We start from the raw sequence: 15,600 nt of genomic DNA, 5'->3' as shown, positions 1-15,600 counted from the left end.
GACATAAATTTTGCTACTCTTTCACCCACTGGTCCTATTAAGAACCTCTAAAGCAAAACCAAAGTCCTTTTAGACAACAGCCTTTCCAATACCTCATATATGTTATTATGCTACCTCTCAATCTTCTCTCTACAGAATTAACAACCTCAGCTCCTTATGATCACTCAGAATCCAGGATCTGGTCTTAACACTGTCCCTGACCCTAAAGCAGACCAAGATTGCAAGAGGTTATGACAAATGTCAAGCTTTTATCCATTCATCACTTAATTTTCTACAAAGAGTATATCCAAAGAGGAAAGTATCAGTTGCTTAATCTTAAATTTAATTTTGAAAAAGGGTAATCCCTAGTATTAGAGAAAACATTTTTTATTTTCTTCTTACTTTTAAATGATTTCGGTTTCTTAAACATCACATACTGGTCATTTAATTACCTAACACTATATCGACAATATGTAAAAAGGTTTTCCAAAAAACCCACTAATTCTTAAATTTTTGGTTTCTTTCTTGCTAAGGTGTAATATAGGAAAGTGTTCTTTTCGAAGTAGTTACGAGGAAATAGACAATGTGATAATTAAAATGTGTGCAAATCTAAGAAATAGCTGTATCACAACCCTATTCTTACACAAAAACTAGTACAATAAAGCAGCAATCATAGTGGAAGGAGTGTGAAATTAGGAGATAAGAGGCCTAGGTTCTATTCATCTTTGCTGCAAACTAGCCTTGTGAGCTTGACGTCTCTAAGGCGTCAACATTTTCAACTGTAATTCTAGGAGAACGGACCATGGATTAAGGAGTAAGTATGTTTGACAACAGCAAACACACTCAAATTACGATGCCAAACACTACCACTGTTTAATCCCTATGGGAAAAATTCTACTCCACAATCTTTTAATTCCTTCTCTAGTTGAAATGATTTCCCCTAAAAAAATAAAACACATGAACTCACCATAATTATTTAAACGTTAAAATGGTGCCTGTTCTACTTCACAATTGTTACAAGGGAAACTTATGCTTTGTTTTAGATGATTTTTTTAAAGTTAAGTGACTCACATTTTCTTTTCAGTAAAACGGAATTATTATGAGCATGATTTTTGGCTCTGGAGTGCCCAGACTCAAACCCCAACACCATCACTTATTAGCTACGTGACCACGGGCAAGTAACTTAACCTGTGTGTGTATCTACCTCATAAGATGGTTGTGAAAATTAAACGAATTGTTCCATGTAAAGTGCTTAGGCCAATGTATGATACAGAAATCACTTAACTTGTGTTACTTCTTGTGACCTGTGATTTCTCAACTTCATACACTCAATCTCTTAAAATATTGCATTTAGAACATATTTACACAAAAAGATGATCATTTTCAATTCATTGGGGCCATTATCCAAAATGAGTGTTGCTTTAAATGTGGCTCTAATTTTAAGACATGTAAACAACAACAACAGAAAAGGACATTTACCAAAACTGAAGAGAAAAATATTGCAGTTAGCCATGAATCTTTCAAAAATGTTTCAAACAAGTGAGATTCAAGGCAAATTTCAAATGCAACAGACACATGAGAACAAACTAACTGACAATATGAAAACATAGCTGGAAAAACTATTATAATCTATTGGTTTACCTGGAAGTGGAATTGGCATGCCAGGAAGGGGAACACGAAATGGAGGTACCATTACGGGTGGAAAAGCAGGTATTGCTGCTGCTGGCTGAGGTACTGAATGAGGAACGGCAGGAGGTAACGCCTGGGGGTGCGGCTGAGGAACGGTTTGCACAGGTGTGGCTGTAGGAGCAGGAGTTGAAACACTAACTGTAGGCGTGGCAACTGAAACAGCAGAACTTGGGGTCTGATCTTGTGTTGTGGGTGCTGATAAAAGATAAAACAGAAATATGTATCACTCCTTCTTAAACCATTTTACTATATTCATTCATCATTCACTCATTCAGTATGTAAGTATTTAGGGCCCATTCCATGCACTGCAAGGAATTTATAACAAGGTCTCTGTCTTCAAGAAGCTTGAAAATAGTTAAATGAAACATAAACAATAACTAAAACACAAAGTGAAATGGGATAAATGTATAGGAGTGTAACTCAAGACCCAAAGACCATTTCTTACTGTGAGACGGTACAGAAAATTTTATACTGTGGTGATAGGCCTTGAAAGATTAGGATTTCAACAAGGAAAATGACAAAGTGAAAGGAGAAAATAAGCAAGTGGTGAGAAAAGTGAGTAAAAGCAAAGAGTAGGGGACAACAAGGTATTGTTTAGAAAACAGAAGACAAGCAGTCAACTAGTAAAACACTAGGCATACCAACAGAACCAGTGAGTTACAGCTGGAAAGGCAGGCCAGAGGCATAAAGTGGGAGACCTTGAACAGATGACTAAGGAGTCTGCACTTGATTGGGTAGGGAAAGGGAAGAACTTATGTAAACGTAGAGAAATGATCTAAAAGAATGAACACCAAAACGTATCTGTGTACACCTTTTACTTTTTACTACACATGCTTCGTTAGAGTTTGATTTTTTTTTTATAAGAATGCATTCACGTGTTATTTATGTGACTTCATGAATGTAAAAGGGATGTGGGGGAGGTAGAATGAAGGTTTCTTTATGGAAGAGTAACAATCACTGTTCATTTGATGAATTAACCTGGCGGATGCATAGGAAGAAAAGGAAGAACAGAGGTGGGAAAATCAATTTCAACATATCTGGAGTTGTCCAAGCAAGGAAGAACAGAGAGAAAAAGGTATGCAATAACTAATGACTGACTGGATATGAACAAATGGAGTCAAAAACGACTTGGGTTTCTCTATAATTATTTCAAAAGAAAAAGGTAAAAAAAGAAAAAAAAACCCTCAGGTTTCCAGTGTGAGAGACCAGCAAAATGTGAAATTCAGGATAATTTGGTTCTGCTAATATGTTATTTTTAAATATCAAAAATAAAACATCTCATCCCTAGTCATCACACTTTGTGACCCCCGAAATATTTAAAATTCGTATTTCCTTTTTTTTAAGTTTCAGTTCTCAAATATTACAAAACATTTTTTGTTATTTATTCACAACCCATCCAGTTCCAAAACAAAATTCATTTTCATAATTCATTGGTAACTAATACTTTATCTTGATATAAAGAAAAATGCCAAACTTTACCTATATTGGAATAAGAATGAATTTATCAAATTAAGTAAAACAGTGCTTTCCCAATCTTTATGCCAATTTTATTCTAAGGAAAAGCACACTGTTTAATGCAAACCACCCAATAATCCAACTGAAAAAATTTCTCACTGTCTTTCCTTCAGCTCCTAACAATGAAAAACTCACTTAGGCTGGGAAGATGTCAGCAATTTCATACTTGTTAATGAGGGACTCACCTTGGCTAAATAGACAGCAGGGCCAAACAAGTATCTTCAGGGGCCCAGGAATGAATTGGTGGTCTAGCATAGACCTAGCCTTAGGGTACAGTATCATATTAATATAATTTTATAACAGTATGAAAAATACAAATTACATGCAACATTTGCCCAGTCCCATACATATACCATTTAGCATTTGTAATCTACTGCAGTGGCTGAAAATATATCAAGTTATTCTTCCCAACTTCCCTGAGGAGGATTTCATCAGCATTTTTCACAAACTTGCACAGGATAAAATGAGTTTATGCTCAACTGAGGTTAAAATATAAATTCCTTAATTTTTAGTTCAATTTACCCACAGGTTTACACTGCAGTTCACAGAATTACATTTTTTAAAAAATCATGGTAATAGTATTTAGTAATATTTGCTAAACTCACAATACAAAGTACTGAGTCAGGAAAATAAAATGAGTTACAAAGGCATCAAATTTCAGGGGGAAAGGAACACCAAATGGAGATGGCAAAAAGTATGCACTCAACCTATTCCTCTTGCTGACACAGGATTTTCTGAATCTGATTAGTTGCCATGCGTCATGAGAGAAAAGGGACAAAGGCAACAAAAGAACTACCTGGGAGGCTGGGAGAATGGTAGCTAGGACTTTATAGTAGGTAAATTCCTACTAACTCCATTTGCTAAAATGACTAGTGTAACACTAGACCTCAAAATATACTACTAATCCAGCCTCAGATCTTAACTAAAAAAGACAAGTGACTACCTCTAACAGATGGAGAAACATTAAGACTGATAACACTTCTTGACACTGAATCAAGCGAAATAAAAACAGCTATCAGGAATACTCAGAAAGACAACATCAAAATTGATGTTTAAACGCAGTAAAAAGAACAAGATTTTGCTATTCTGTTCTTAGAATAAAGGCCTCCCTATCACTGAAGGGTAGTACAAAAAATGAAAAACAGGAATTCTGAATAGAACGGTTGGTAATGACAAGATACCTATGGGCCTACTGATAGACCACTCCGATATGGAAATGGAATACAAAGAGAACAGTTAAAAGTTTTTGGCTACCCACCTCCCTTAAAACAAAGTACTACTATTTTTCCTTCCGAAGAGGCAGGGAACAAAACAGAAGCAACACAGAGCCTCCACGTAGAACCACACTGCTTTTAATTAATCTCCTTTTCCCATCACCACCACAAGTACCCCATAAAAACTGACTGTTTTCTGCCTTGCCCCACAGGTTTTAGAAGCATTTGCCTATAAAAAGGCAAAGATCCTCAACCAACTAGCTAGTATCACTGTTAATCTGTATTTTCAGAATTCAACTTAGCTACAAGAATCCTATAAAGCATTATTTACATCTTCCTATTAAGTACATTTTCTCCCAAGCCCTCTAAAAAATATCAAATAGGGCCTTTAAAAAAACTGTCTCCGTATCACATGTACCTTACTTCTTCGGTTACTACTCACGTCAATAAAATAAAATCAAATTTGAATTTAAATTTAGTAGTATGACTAAATTTCTCTCATGTACGTATTTCTTACAAGGTAATATACACTAATAATTCCCTAGTCCCTGAAGCTACTGGGGGAGGGAAGAGAGACAGCTTTTTTTTTTTTAATTCTCACCCATTGTCCAGGTAGCAAAATAATCTAAATTATAATCGCCTTGTAGGGATAACTATGTATCTTCATGCCAGTATCATAATAAATAATCAAATCAATAAAATTATTTAAATATTTGGGGGCTCAATCTCAGCCTGTAGAAAAAGTAGCAGCATACTTATATCAAAAAACAAAAACAAAAACAAAATAAAACCCAGAACTAGTAGCATAAATATTAATGACAATCTTTTAAGCAAATTAATATTCTTCTCTCCTCATCCCTGAAATCTATTAATTGTCTCTCATCTTTATAAAAAAGATGTAACCTTCGGGCCTCTGTGTCTTCATACCTGAAAATTCTCTTACCTTTCGAACTGCTTCTAACACAACTCCACATTTCATCTGCCTGCATCCCATTCTGGGACCCATCTACCTCTGAACAAGATTACTGAAAAGTTCCTAAGTTTTCCTGATTTCAACACTACCCAAAAAACGAGTGCCATAAAAATCTTCCAGAATACTGCATTCATATAGACCGCCTAGTGCCTGCCTGCCTCACCCATTTGCCTGGTTCTTAAAACTCTTCATAACCTGGTCTCTTATTCAATATATTAACCAATATAAATCCTCCCACCTAACAATTCATAAACTATATTTATCCTCATTTCCTGATCTACGTTTCCCACTACCTGAAACACCTCTCCGAAACTTTGAACCTATTCAAATCCTATCACACATCCTTTATGATAAACCTCAATACCCATGTAGTCCACTCACTTGTCTCTCCGTTTTCTTGAATTCTTATATCTTCTATTTTCGCTGCATAACTTTGCACGCTATTCTCTAATTGTTTCACATGCATTATTCTTGCCTCCTCAATTAGAAAAACTGGAAACTCTGCAAGATAGGGGCAGGGGCCAAGACTTACACTTATTCTGCAAACCCCACATCACCCAGCATTACTGTTGGCCAAGTTGAATAGCTAACTCTATACTTCCCCAGTTTAGCTTCATGAATTTCAACTGAGCAAATAATTTCTTCTACTAATGTAAATTTCTGTTCTTTTTAGCCAGAAGTCTTAATGTCAAAAACATATTTTAAATAACATCAAGGATAATACCTAAAACACTAGGATCATTTTGGAATGCATTCCCACTTGTCCATTTCTCTAGCCCCTAAATGAAAACACATGCTGACTAGTACTCACTTGATACTGTCTGCGAAACTGAAGAGGCAGTTGTTGTGGTAGAAGTGGTAGAGGATGGGGTTGATGATGACGTTGAAGTGGATACCGCAGGTGCTGGGCTACTGGTTGTAGGGGTGGAAGCTCCCACTGCTTGTGCTTGCACTTGCGCCTGCACCTGGGCCTGGGCCTGGGCCTGGGCCTGGGCCTGGGCCTGAGCCTGTGCCTGTGCCTGCGCTTGCGCTTGTGCCTGGGCCTGCGCTTGAGCTTGAGCTTGAGCTTGAGCTTGAGCTTGTGCCTGTGCCTGGGCCTGGGCCTGGGCCTGGGCCTGGGCTTGGGCCTGAACCTGGGCCTGGGCTGCAAGCATAGGTGTCAGTTCTGACTGCTGAATAACCTTAACTCCGTCTGGCTTGGTCCATGCAGATTCACGTGTCCGAGCATTGTAATAATAAACCTGCAGAGAAAGCAAAATCATCAGTATCAAAGAATCTGCCAACTATCATTTATAAACAATAATACAACTATATTTTGTCTTAAACAGTATTAAAAAAAAACCTTAGAAAACAGAAAGTACATCAAAGTTGGCTGTTTGTATATGATGAGACTAAAGGTAATTTTTCACTCCTTTTTTCCTTCCCCCCAGTTTTCTATAATGAGCACACTATATTTTTAACACACACCAAAAAAGGAGAACCAAGGTTATATTTTGTGCACAAAGTTAACATAGCGGGCCTGAGACTGCTATCCTTAGAAAGCCCTGCCCACAATGTTGGTCCTTGGCTGGCATCTGGAAACTTAGATTTCAGGAGGGTTCCCATCATTCCCTAACCGATAAGAATGGCTCATTATGTTTAAACTGTTTATGCAAACAATGCAGTTTATGCTGAATACATGCCTTCCTTCTGGGAGTCTGGAATTTGGTATGTGCCGGGCAGATGGTGCCAGATATGGGACCAGTCCCCAATGAAAACCCTCGACTCCTCAGCTCAGGAGAGCTTTCCCAGCAAACAACACTTCACCTGTGTGTTCACAATGCCATGTCGCAGGAATTAAACACATTCTATATGATTCCACTGAAAGGACTCCAGAAGGCTTGTGCTTGGTTGCTCCAGACTGCAGCCCATGCACCTCTTTCTCTTTGCTGGTTCTGCTTTGTATCTTTTCTCTGTAATTAGTCTTAGCTGCAAATACAACTACATGCTGAGTCCTGTGAGTTCTCCTAGCAAACACTAAACCTGAGGGCTGTTTTGGGGACCCAAAGCACATATTTAAAATACAGGCTTCCAGAATCATAGGCAAACCTATGTAAGTGCTCCAGGCCACCTTATGTCTGTGCATAAGTCCAATCCAGTGAGCCTTTCCAGGAGTCCTGCCCCACCCTGGCTTACCCAAGGCTCATTCTTAATTGGCAAAGATACAGTCACTGATCTCAATCTGCCAGAACTCCTGTTTTACTCTTCTGTTACTAAGAAGTTAACAACCTAAATACATTTTATAATTTACCTTCCCATCTGGAGTTTTATTTTCAACCCATATCTCCTCAGTAGGAGGCAGTGCTGGAGTACCAGGAGCAGTCACAGGAGGCATTCCTGGTGGAAACATCATACCCGGTGGAGGAGGCATGGTTCCCATGGGTGGAGGCATGAAAGGTGGTCTCTGTTAATTCACAAGAAGTAATGTCACTTGTGTTTATCTTTTTTCCTTCAAATTATTACTAAATTCTACCCAAAAGTAAAGCACTGTAAGAGAAACTAGTTTTATAGTCAATTCAGATACATTTATCTAGGTTGTGTAAGAGAAGTTTCTCTGTAATAAAAATGATTACTAAACAGACTAGAAAGAAGTACATCAAAATACTAACAATAGTCATCTCTGGGTTATAGCATTATGGGTGAGTTTTGCTTTGTTCTTTATACCTTAACTGCCTATTTCATACATTGGGCACTAGATTACTTTCAAAAGAAAAAAACTGGTTCTTATTTACAAATAACATAGCAATAACTAAAAAGGAAAAACCAGATATACCTAACCTTTTGTTCTCTTTTCCTACAAGAAAAAAAAGAATATTAGCTAGGAAAATAGTCATCATTTCCTATTTTTCAAATAATAATAATGTAGCTCACCAAAGATGTTAACATCAGTAAGTTTAAAAGATACAATAAAAAAAATTATCCCTTTTACTTTTCGGGAAAACGAGAATTTAAATGGTATATATTATAGTTAAAAAAAAAAAAAAACAACTCCTGGAACCATTCATTACTGATTCAACACTATCTCTGATAATTCCTTCGACGACTGCTGACCCAAGCCAAGATCCTGAACCAAACAATTTAACTGTAACCACTATATCTTACTCACTAAAGCAGAAAAGAGGTCAGCCATTTTGAAAACAGATTTTGAACAGGGATTAAAAGATTTCCTCTATAATCTACAGGTAACATTAGAATTCAATTATCCAAAGCATCTTAATCTGGATAATGGAATTGACATAATGCTAATAATGTGCAACTGTATTTCATTTTCCTAAAAATGTTTTCTTTTCCATACTCCAGTTTTTCTGGATTCAGCTCACTGTCTTTCAAGCATCAGCACACAGGCCCATGTTCTATAAAATATCCACCTCAAATGTATCTCATGCACCAGGAGCTGGAAATCACTTGGATTTACTATAAAACCACACAATCATCCATCAAGACCAAGAAAAGCATCACAACATTAGAAAGTATCCCATTATAACATCTGATATACTTCCATTAGAGGGTTACATTAATCCATTACATTTTATAATATTCTGCAAGGACTTTAACTATTAAAGGCACAAATTAGAATAAATTCACATGTAACAAGCTATACCACAGTCAGCAGGTCAAAAAGTTACTTCCTATTCTAATCCTGAAGAAAACATAAAACCATTTAACAATTTGTTTAAGGGGGGTGGGGGAAGGGGGGGGCTGCTCATTACTAGGAAGGCAACAAAATTACTAAGCAAAGTATTAAAACCTGGTGTTTCTTCCATAAATATAACCCTATTGAAACAGAGTTAACATCACTTAAACAGTAGCTCATTATCTCTTTCTATTTTTAGTAAGTTCATTCTTGATTATCCAAGCTAACAGAAGGGAGATGATACTACTGTATTTATTTCGTTTCAGAATGGTACAGGCTGAATAAACTAAGAAAACGCAGAAACATACTCAGTCAAAAAGAATATAATCTCAAAAGTAGGTATTTTTGAGAGTTGATACCTTCATAACCTCATTTCAGACAATAACTGGGTCTATTTACACTTAAGAGGGATATATGCCTCAGGTTAAAACACCAGAAAAGTTTTTATTTAAAGAAATCCCACAACAATTCTATTTCTAAAATTGTAAGATAACCGTACTTTTTTTTCTGGGGAAGGAAAAAAATCCAAATATTGTGCTTAAAAAATGTGTTTGTTGTCACTTTCTAGATTCTATACTAGGCATCATTTCTGGGGAGAACTGCTCAGGAATATACATACATATATATTTAAATTTACTTGCAATATGTATCACTGAAAACAAATTTCCCCTACTCTATACATAAGATTTCAAACTTCATTTCCCATAAAGAAGATGGATTACTAAAGACAATTCTCAGAGACGAAGGCAGGTTAGAACTACCTTATTCAATCCTAACTTAACACATACATTTTTCTATCACCATATACATTTCCAGTCTGAATTTCCATACTAATTATTGTTACCAGTGCTTTTAGAGCAACACATTAATATAAGGATGTTCTCTTTAGTTCCCATTTTCCTAAAAAACCAAGAACGCAGGTTTTAAAGGCAAAACTCATATATAATATTGACACTAATGCCAACAAAGAAAGAGCTACCTCTATATTCTTTACCTGGAGGTGTGGAGGGCCCATAGGTGGAGGAATCCCTCCTGGAGGAGGCATTGGTGGCATATTAGGATCAAAAGGAGGACGTCCAAATGGGGGCCGAGGTGGTGGAGGAGGGCCTCGCATCATACCAAAAGGTGGAGGAGGTCGCATGAGAGGTGGTGGGCCTCGCATCACTGCATTTGGTGGGGGAGCTGGGCCTCGGAACCTCAAGGCCTGCTGTTGAGCCATCCTGTGTGGGAAAGCCATGAACAAATTTTTCTTTCTCAATGTAACAAAAATGTAACTCCTAATCTCTAATTACATCGAATTTTAAAAGCCCTTAAGAGCAAGTAGAGTTGGAAAGTCATATTGTACCACTGCAATAGAGTGCATCAGTAAGAATGATCAATGGACACCAAATCTAGGAGGAAATTTAGATGAGGGAGGTTATTTGGATGGTCTTAAAGTATCTTCCCACATGTTTCTTACAGTTGCAAAGAAGGATGAACAAAACACCTATGCAATAGAGAAACTGACCTAATGTGACTGAGAGGGACACAACATTACCTATTCCAGGCAAGAATGCATAACCTCAATCTAGTAAGGAGCTATTCGACAAACACAAAATGAAGAATGTTCTATTAGAAAGGGGGCAGCAGGGAGTATATTCTTCAGAAATATTGATGTTATACAAAAAAGACAAAGGAAGGCTGTGGAAATGTTCTAGATTAAAGAGGCCAAAGAGACATGACAACACAATACCAACTCTAGACAGGATCCTAAACTAGAGGGAAGAAATGCTATAAAGGACATACTGGATTAATAGACAACACTGGAATATGGACAACAGATTAAAGTATTTTAAGAGAAGATCTCTATCCTTAGAAAATAAACACTCAAGCATTTAGGGGTAAAGGGCCATGGTGTGTGTGTGTGTGTGTGTGTGTGTGTCTTACCCTCAAATGGTGTGTGTGTGTCTTACCCTCAAATGGTGTGTGTGTGTGTGTGTGTGTGTGTGTCTTACCCTCAAATGGTGTGTGTGTGTCTTACCCTCAAATGGTGTGTGTGTGTGTGTCTTACCCTCAAATGGTGTGTGTGTGTGTGTGTGTGTGTGTGTGTCTTACCCTCAAATGGCTCAGAGAAAGAGAGAGCATGTATGTGACCAAACAATAAAGCAGAACAGGTAAAATATTAACACTAAGCGTACTATTTTTGTTTTTGCAACTTTTTGGAAGTTTGAAATTACTTCCAAATACAAGGTTTTTATAGCAGGGGAGGGTAGCAGCTTAAGAGATCATTAGTATTCTCTAACTAAAGGGAAAGCCCTTCTGTACACTGCACCCCACCCCACCCTTCAATCTCTAGCTAAACACCCTACTGTATTTTCTCCATGGCATTCAAGCAGATAAGCAATATCACATAAGATGGCATTATCTATCTCCTAAGTGCTTTTTAAAAAAAATTATTAACTCTAACAAGTGCTTAGTATGTGCCAGGCAGTAACCATAAGCTCTTTTTAAGTTATTTAATCATCATAGCAACCCTGAGATCGATTTTATCAACCTCATTTTACAGATTAAGGCGCACAAAAGTAAAATAACTTGCCCAAGACCATACAGCTGGTTCAGTGGTAAAGCCAGAATTCAAACACAGGTGAATGGCTCTTAAACGCTATACCATGCTTTCTATCTAAGCCCCTTTTGAGCAAGAATTGTCTGTCCTGTTCACCTTTATATCTCCAGCACATAGTTATGCCTGCCCATAGTAAGGCTCAATAAGTATTTGCTGAATGTACCATTGAACACCTAGGTAATACTGTATCTTACAAATAGAGTATATAGAATCTTAATAAAATCTTTACTATAATTTGCCAGTCAATTTACTGAGCACCTATCACAGTCTTCCAAGTAGCTACGATAATCTCTCCATTATACATGAAATTTACATTTCAGTGCTCAAGAGATGATTAACAATTATATTCCTCATGTACATTTGATGGTAATCATTCTTATACTCTCTCCTCACCAGGCTCTTCCAACTTTCCTACATTTTTCAATCCTGTACTTAAGACTACCCCTCTAAATTTTCCACATCGTAATTCAATTCTGACACAAAAAATCCTAATAAAGAACCAATTTGCCTTCTAGGAGAGCACCAGGATTGTAAACACATCCAGAACTACCATACCAAATATATTTCACCAAATCTGCAAATGATCCTACACTCAATGTTAGAAAGTATGAGTTTAAAAGTGATTGCAAAAAGAATAATCAGTCTTTTTCAAATTATATGCACTCCCAAAAGACAGATGGTCACTGTTATTGAAGCAATGTCTTAACCTTTGGGGCAGGAAAAAACTTAACCACCAAGGAAAGATATTCCATTTCAGCCTTCAGTTAATAATGTGTCTTAATCTTAGATTTCCTGAATCTGCTTCTTCCTTTTCAAAAAATCTACACTATTTCTCTTTAGAATTTCACACTTCCTAGTTATAACTTGAAGTTAAGCATTTTAGGTTCTAAAACCATGAAGAGTCAAATCAGGGCTCTGCCTTTTGTTGTCAGGCTGTTCACATGTTTTCTGAGCCTGAATATACTCAGATGTAAATGAGCGGGGGGGAATAGAAATAAAACCTCTCTCTGTTCAATGAGATAATCCCCATGAAACATTTAGGATAGTACCTGGTACACAGTAAACTATTTTAACTATCATTACTTTCATTCCCCCACAAAATCTAGCATAGTGCTCTACCTGAAAAGCACTTGGTGGCCAATTTGACTAGATGGCTTTCAAAGTCTGCCATGAAAATGGCGGCAAAATTCACATAATTTCCTCTATCGACAGCCTCAAGTTGCCATTTTCTGATGTCAGGTATGTATAGCACAGGTATGTGCTGAGCTCTTTATATACACTGCTTCATCACTACAACCTCACCAGACCTGCACTGAGGATTAAATGAGCTAATAAAGAACTTGGAACAGCACCCAGCACATAAGTATTAGCTACTATTGCTGTTGCTGTAACATCAGTATAGTATTAGTAAAATACTAATAATTTAGTAAAACACTAAAATTACTGTTAAATGGTATTAATATTAGTAGTGTTAACTATTACTATTACTATAATTATTATTAGCAGGCTCTATATAACCTGGCCCTTGCTGACCTCTCTACAGACTCTAGTCTTTCTGATCAACTACTTGATTACCCTGAAGCCTCTGCAGTTGTTCCCTCTGCCTGGCATGCTTTTCCCCAGATCTTTATATAACTGACTCACTCTTCAGTCTCAGCTCAAAGTTCACCTTAAACTCCTTTCTCACCCTAGTCTCTCCCAGCCCCTCTCTATTTCATTACCCAATTTGAGTTTACAATTATGATAAATGCTATGAAAAAAAATCTCACTTGTTTACTTTTGCATTATCTCTACCCACTAGTACATAGTTTCTCCTTATTATAGTGATGCATCCCAGTGTCCAGGATGGTAGTGTTCAATTATTGTTTTAATAATGATAGTGAACCCTGGGTACTTCCTATATACCTGGTACGGTTTTAGGGACATTATTTGTACTAAGTCTTTCAATCCTAACAACAACCCAATGAGATAAGTTTGGCACCATTTTTACAGAGGAAACTATGGCACAGAAAAAGAACTTGTTTATGGTAGTTAGTCAGTGGTAACACCAACATATTCTTATTCCCATTATACAGCTGAGGAAATTTAGACTGCAAGTACCTTGTCATAAGTCATAAAGCACTAATAAGTAAATAAAGGCCCTGGGTAAAGGACCTATACAAATATAACTCTAAATCTTAATGGCCCTCAACCATAAAGGAATAGAAAGGCATTTGGAACTCCAAATAAATTCTGTCTATTGTAGGTTATTTGCATTCCTACCACTTTCAATCTTGAGGAAAACAGAAGCCTACTTGCATGAACAGAAACACAAAAAAATTTTTTTACAAAAACAAATGTATTTCCTTAGAAGTACTAAATTCAGATATGCAATCTTCCCAATGGTGAAGACAAGTCTGCAAATACTTTAATATAACAGGAAGAGCAAAAATTTTTTAAATGCTGATATATGGCAGGCAAATTAAAAGGAAGACTAAGTGAGGAGACCTAGGTTCTAATCCAGACCCTGCCAATACCTCGGTGACCCTGTGTAAGTCTCTTCACACTTGCAGGCTGATTTCCTCATTTGATGTGGTTAGTTTGGAATTTAGATCAATCTTAATTAGCATGGAAGGTCCCTGAGGAAAAAGGTTTTTAGTCTGGTTCCAGACTCTACTGCCAGCACCTAGGTCAGTGACTCTCACACTGCACACACTTAATAAATGTGGGTCCACTAAACGGACCACCTCTAAATCTCCTCTATTCATTTATTTACAATATATATACACTGAACACCTTATTCTTCAGGCCTTATGATAGTGACACACCATGACATGCATTCGGAATACAAATACAAAAATTAAGCCCCAATTTCTGCCATCAGAAGCCACAAGAACAACTAATTTCTCTTAAACCATGACAAATGTTAAAATAAAACTCTACAATATGCTCTGGAAGGAACTTCCAACCCAACAGGCTAAGGTATAAAACATTTCCAACAGAACACACCTAATTTAAAGCCCTATTCAAATCAGTTTTGCAACAATGTCTAGACTACTACTAACGAAGTCTAAAAGGCTACTCATTGTAAAACTGAAGAAAAATACTCTCTAAAATGCAAAGTAATGTTCCCAAATAAACCTGTAAGACTAGTAACCTCTTAAGATCAGAATCAGGAATGAATCTTTCATCACTAACACTGAACGACCCTGGCAATGCACTTTGATCACTCATTACTGAAGTGTACACGTGGGGTTTAAAGGATTTGAGATACATCCCTGAAATAAGACTTTATTCCTGCCAAAGTAAGAATTTTTGTGACCATTCAGAATCTAAAAGACATGACTTTTTCTTTTTCCCTGAAAACCTGAGTAACAATACCCGTTTTCCTTATACAATTTCATCTGGTGCTCTAGACAATACCAGAGTCCTCATAACTTATTCTGCGCTTTTTCATTCTCAAAGACTCACACTGGCACAATTCAGAATGGGAGCTGAACATCTGACATGACAATTTTCCCACCCAGAAACATTAAAAAAGAAAAAAAAAAAGTATCAAATACACGTAAAGCTCAGTACCTCGTTTTCCTTAAAAACCACTGACTAAAGATTTTTCTCTCCAAGACACTTAATTACAAATTCCAGAGGCAGGGAAAAACCAGGGCAAGAAAGGTCACTGCCATCCTTAGGGCGATGGCGTGAGCAGACAAACAGAAGGGAGAGGAATGGAAGACGGCACCGAGCCTGGCTGCCTGGGTTCAAGCCACTTCCTGGAGCCACGATTCCACCAAACCGAGCCGGTTCTACTTCCCCAACCTCTACGAGGCTCAGTTTCCTCACCTGTAAGATGGGCAAATCACTTAACTGAAGATGGCTCTTGCACTGGGGCCTGCAAAATAAGAACAGCACCTACTCCAAAGGATGGGTGTGAGGATCACAAGAGACAAGTCGAAAGAAAGGGTCCTCTGGACCCTGG

At 37.3% G+C, this 15,600-nt stretch overlaps 1 protein-coding gene across 7 annotated transcripts in view; it reads right to left on the bottom strand.

Annotated features, from left to right (window-relative positions):
- TCERG1 (transcription elongation regulator 1) overlaps nucleotides 1-15,600 on the bottom strand; it is a 59,003-nt gene that overhangs the window by 42,752 nt on the left and 651 nt on the right. For 4 of the 7 annotated variants that reach the window (XM_059917408.1, XM_059917406.1, XM_059917409.1 and 1 more), the window contains exons 2-5: nucleotides 10,038-10,263; nucleotides 7,661-7,813; nucleotides 6,182-6,611; nucleotides 1,621-1,863 (exon numbers count right to left, since the gene is read on the bottom strand). In XM_059917408.1, the coding sequence (XP_059773391.1) occupies nucleotides 1,621-1,863; nucleotides 6,182-6,611; nucleotides 7,661-7,813; nucleotides 10,038-10,263 (1,052 nt within the window). Of the gene's footprint in view, nucleotides 1-1,620; nucleotides 1,864-5,751; nucleotides 5,872-6,181; nucleotides 6,612-7,660; nucleotides 7,814-10,037; nucleotides 10,264-15,600 lie in introns of all 7 variants that reach the window. The other 3 variants (XR_009502409.1, XM_059917403.1, XM_059917404.1) reach the window with 1 other exon arrangement.

The sequence above is a fragment of the Balaenoptera ricei genome, chromosome 3 (assembly GCF_028023285.1).
Source record: "Balaenoptera ricei isolate mBalRic1 chromosome 3, mBalRic1.hap2, whole genome shotgun sequence".
Lineage (NCBI taxonomy): Eukaryota > Metazoa > Chordata > Mammalia > Artiodactyla > Balaenopteridae > Balaenoptera > Balaenoptera ricei.
Note: the sequence above shows the minus strand (reverse complement) of the source record. Positions and strands in the feature narration are given on the sequence as shown.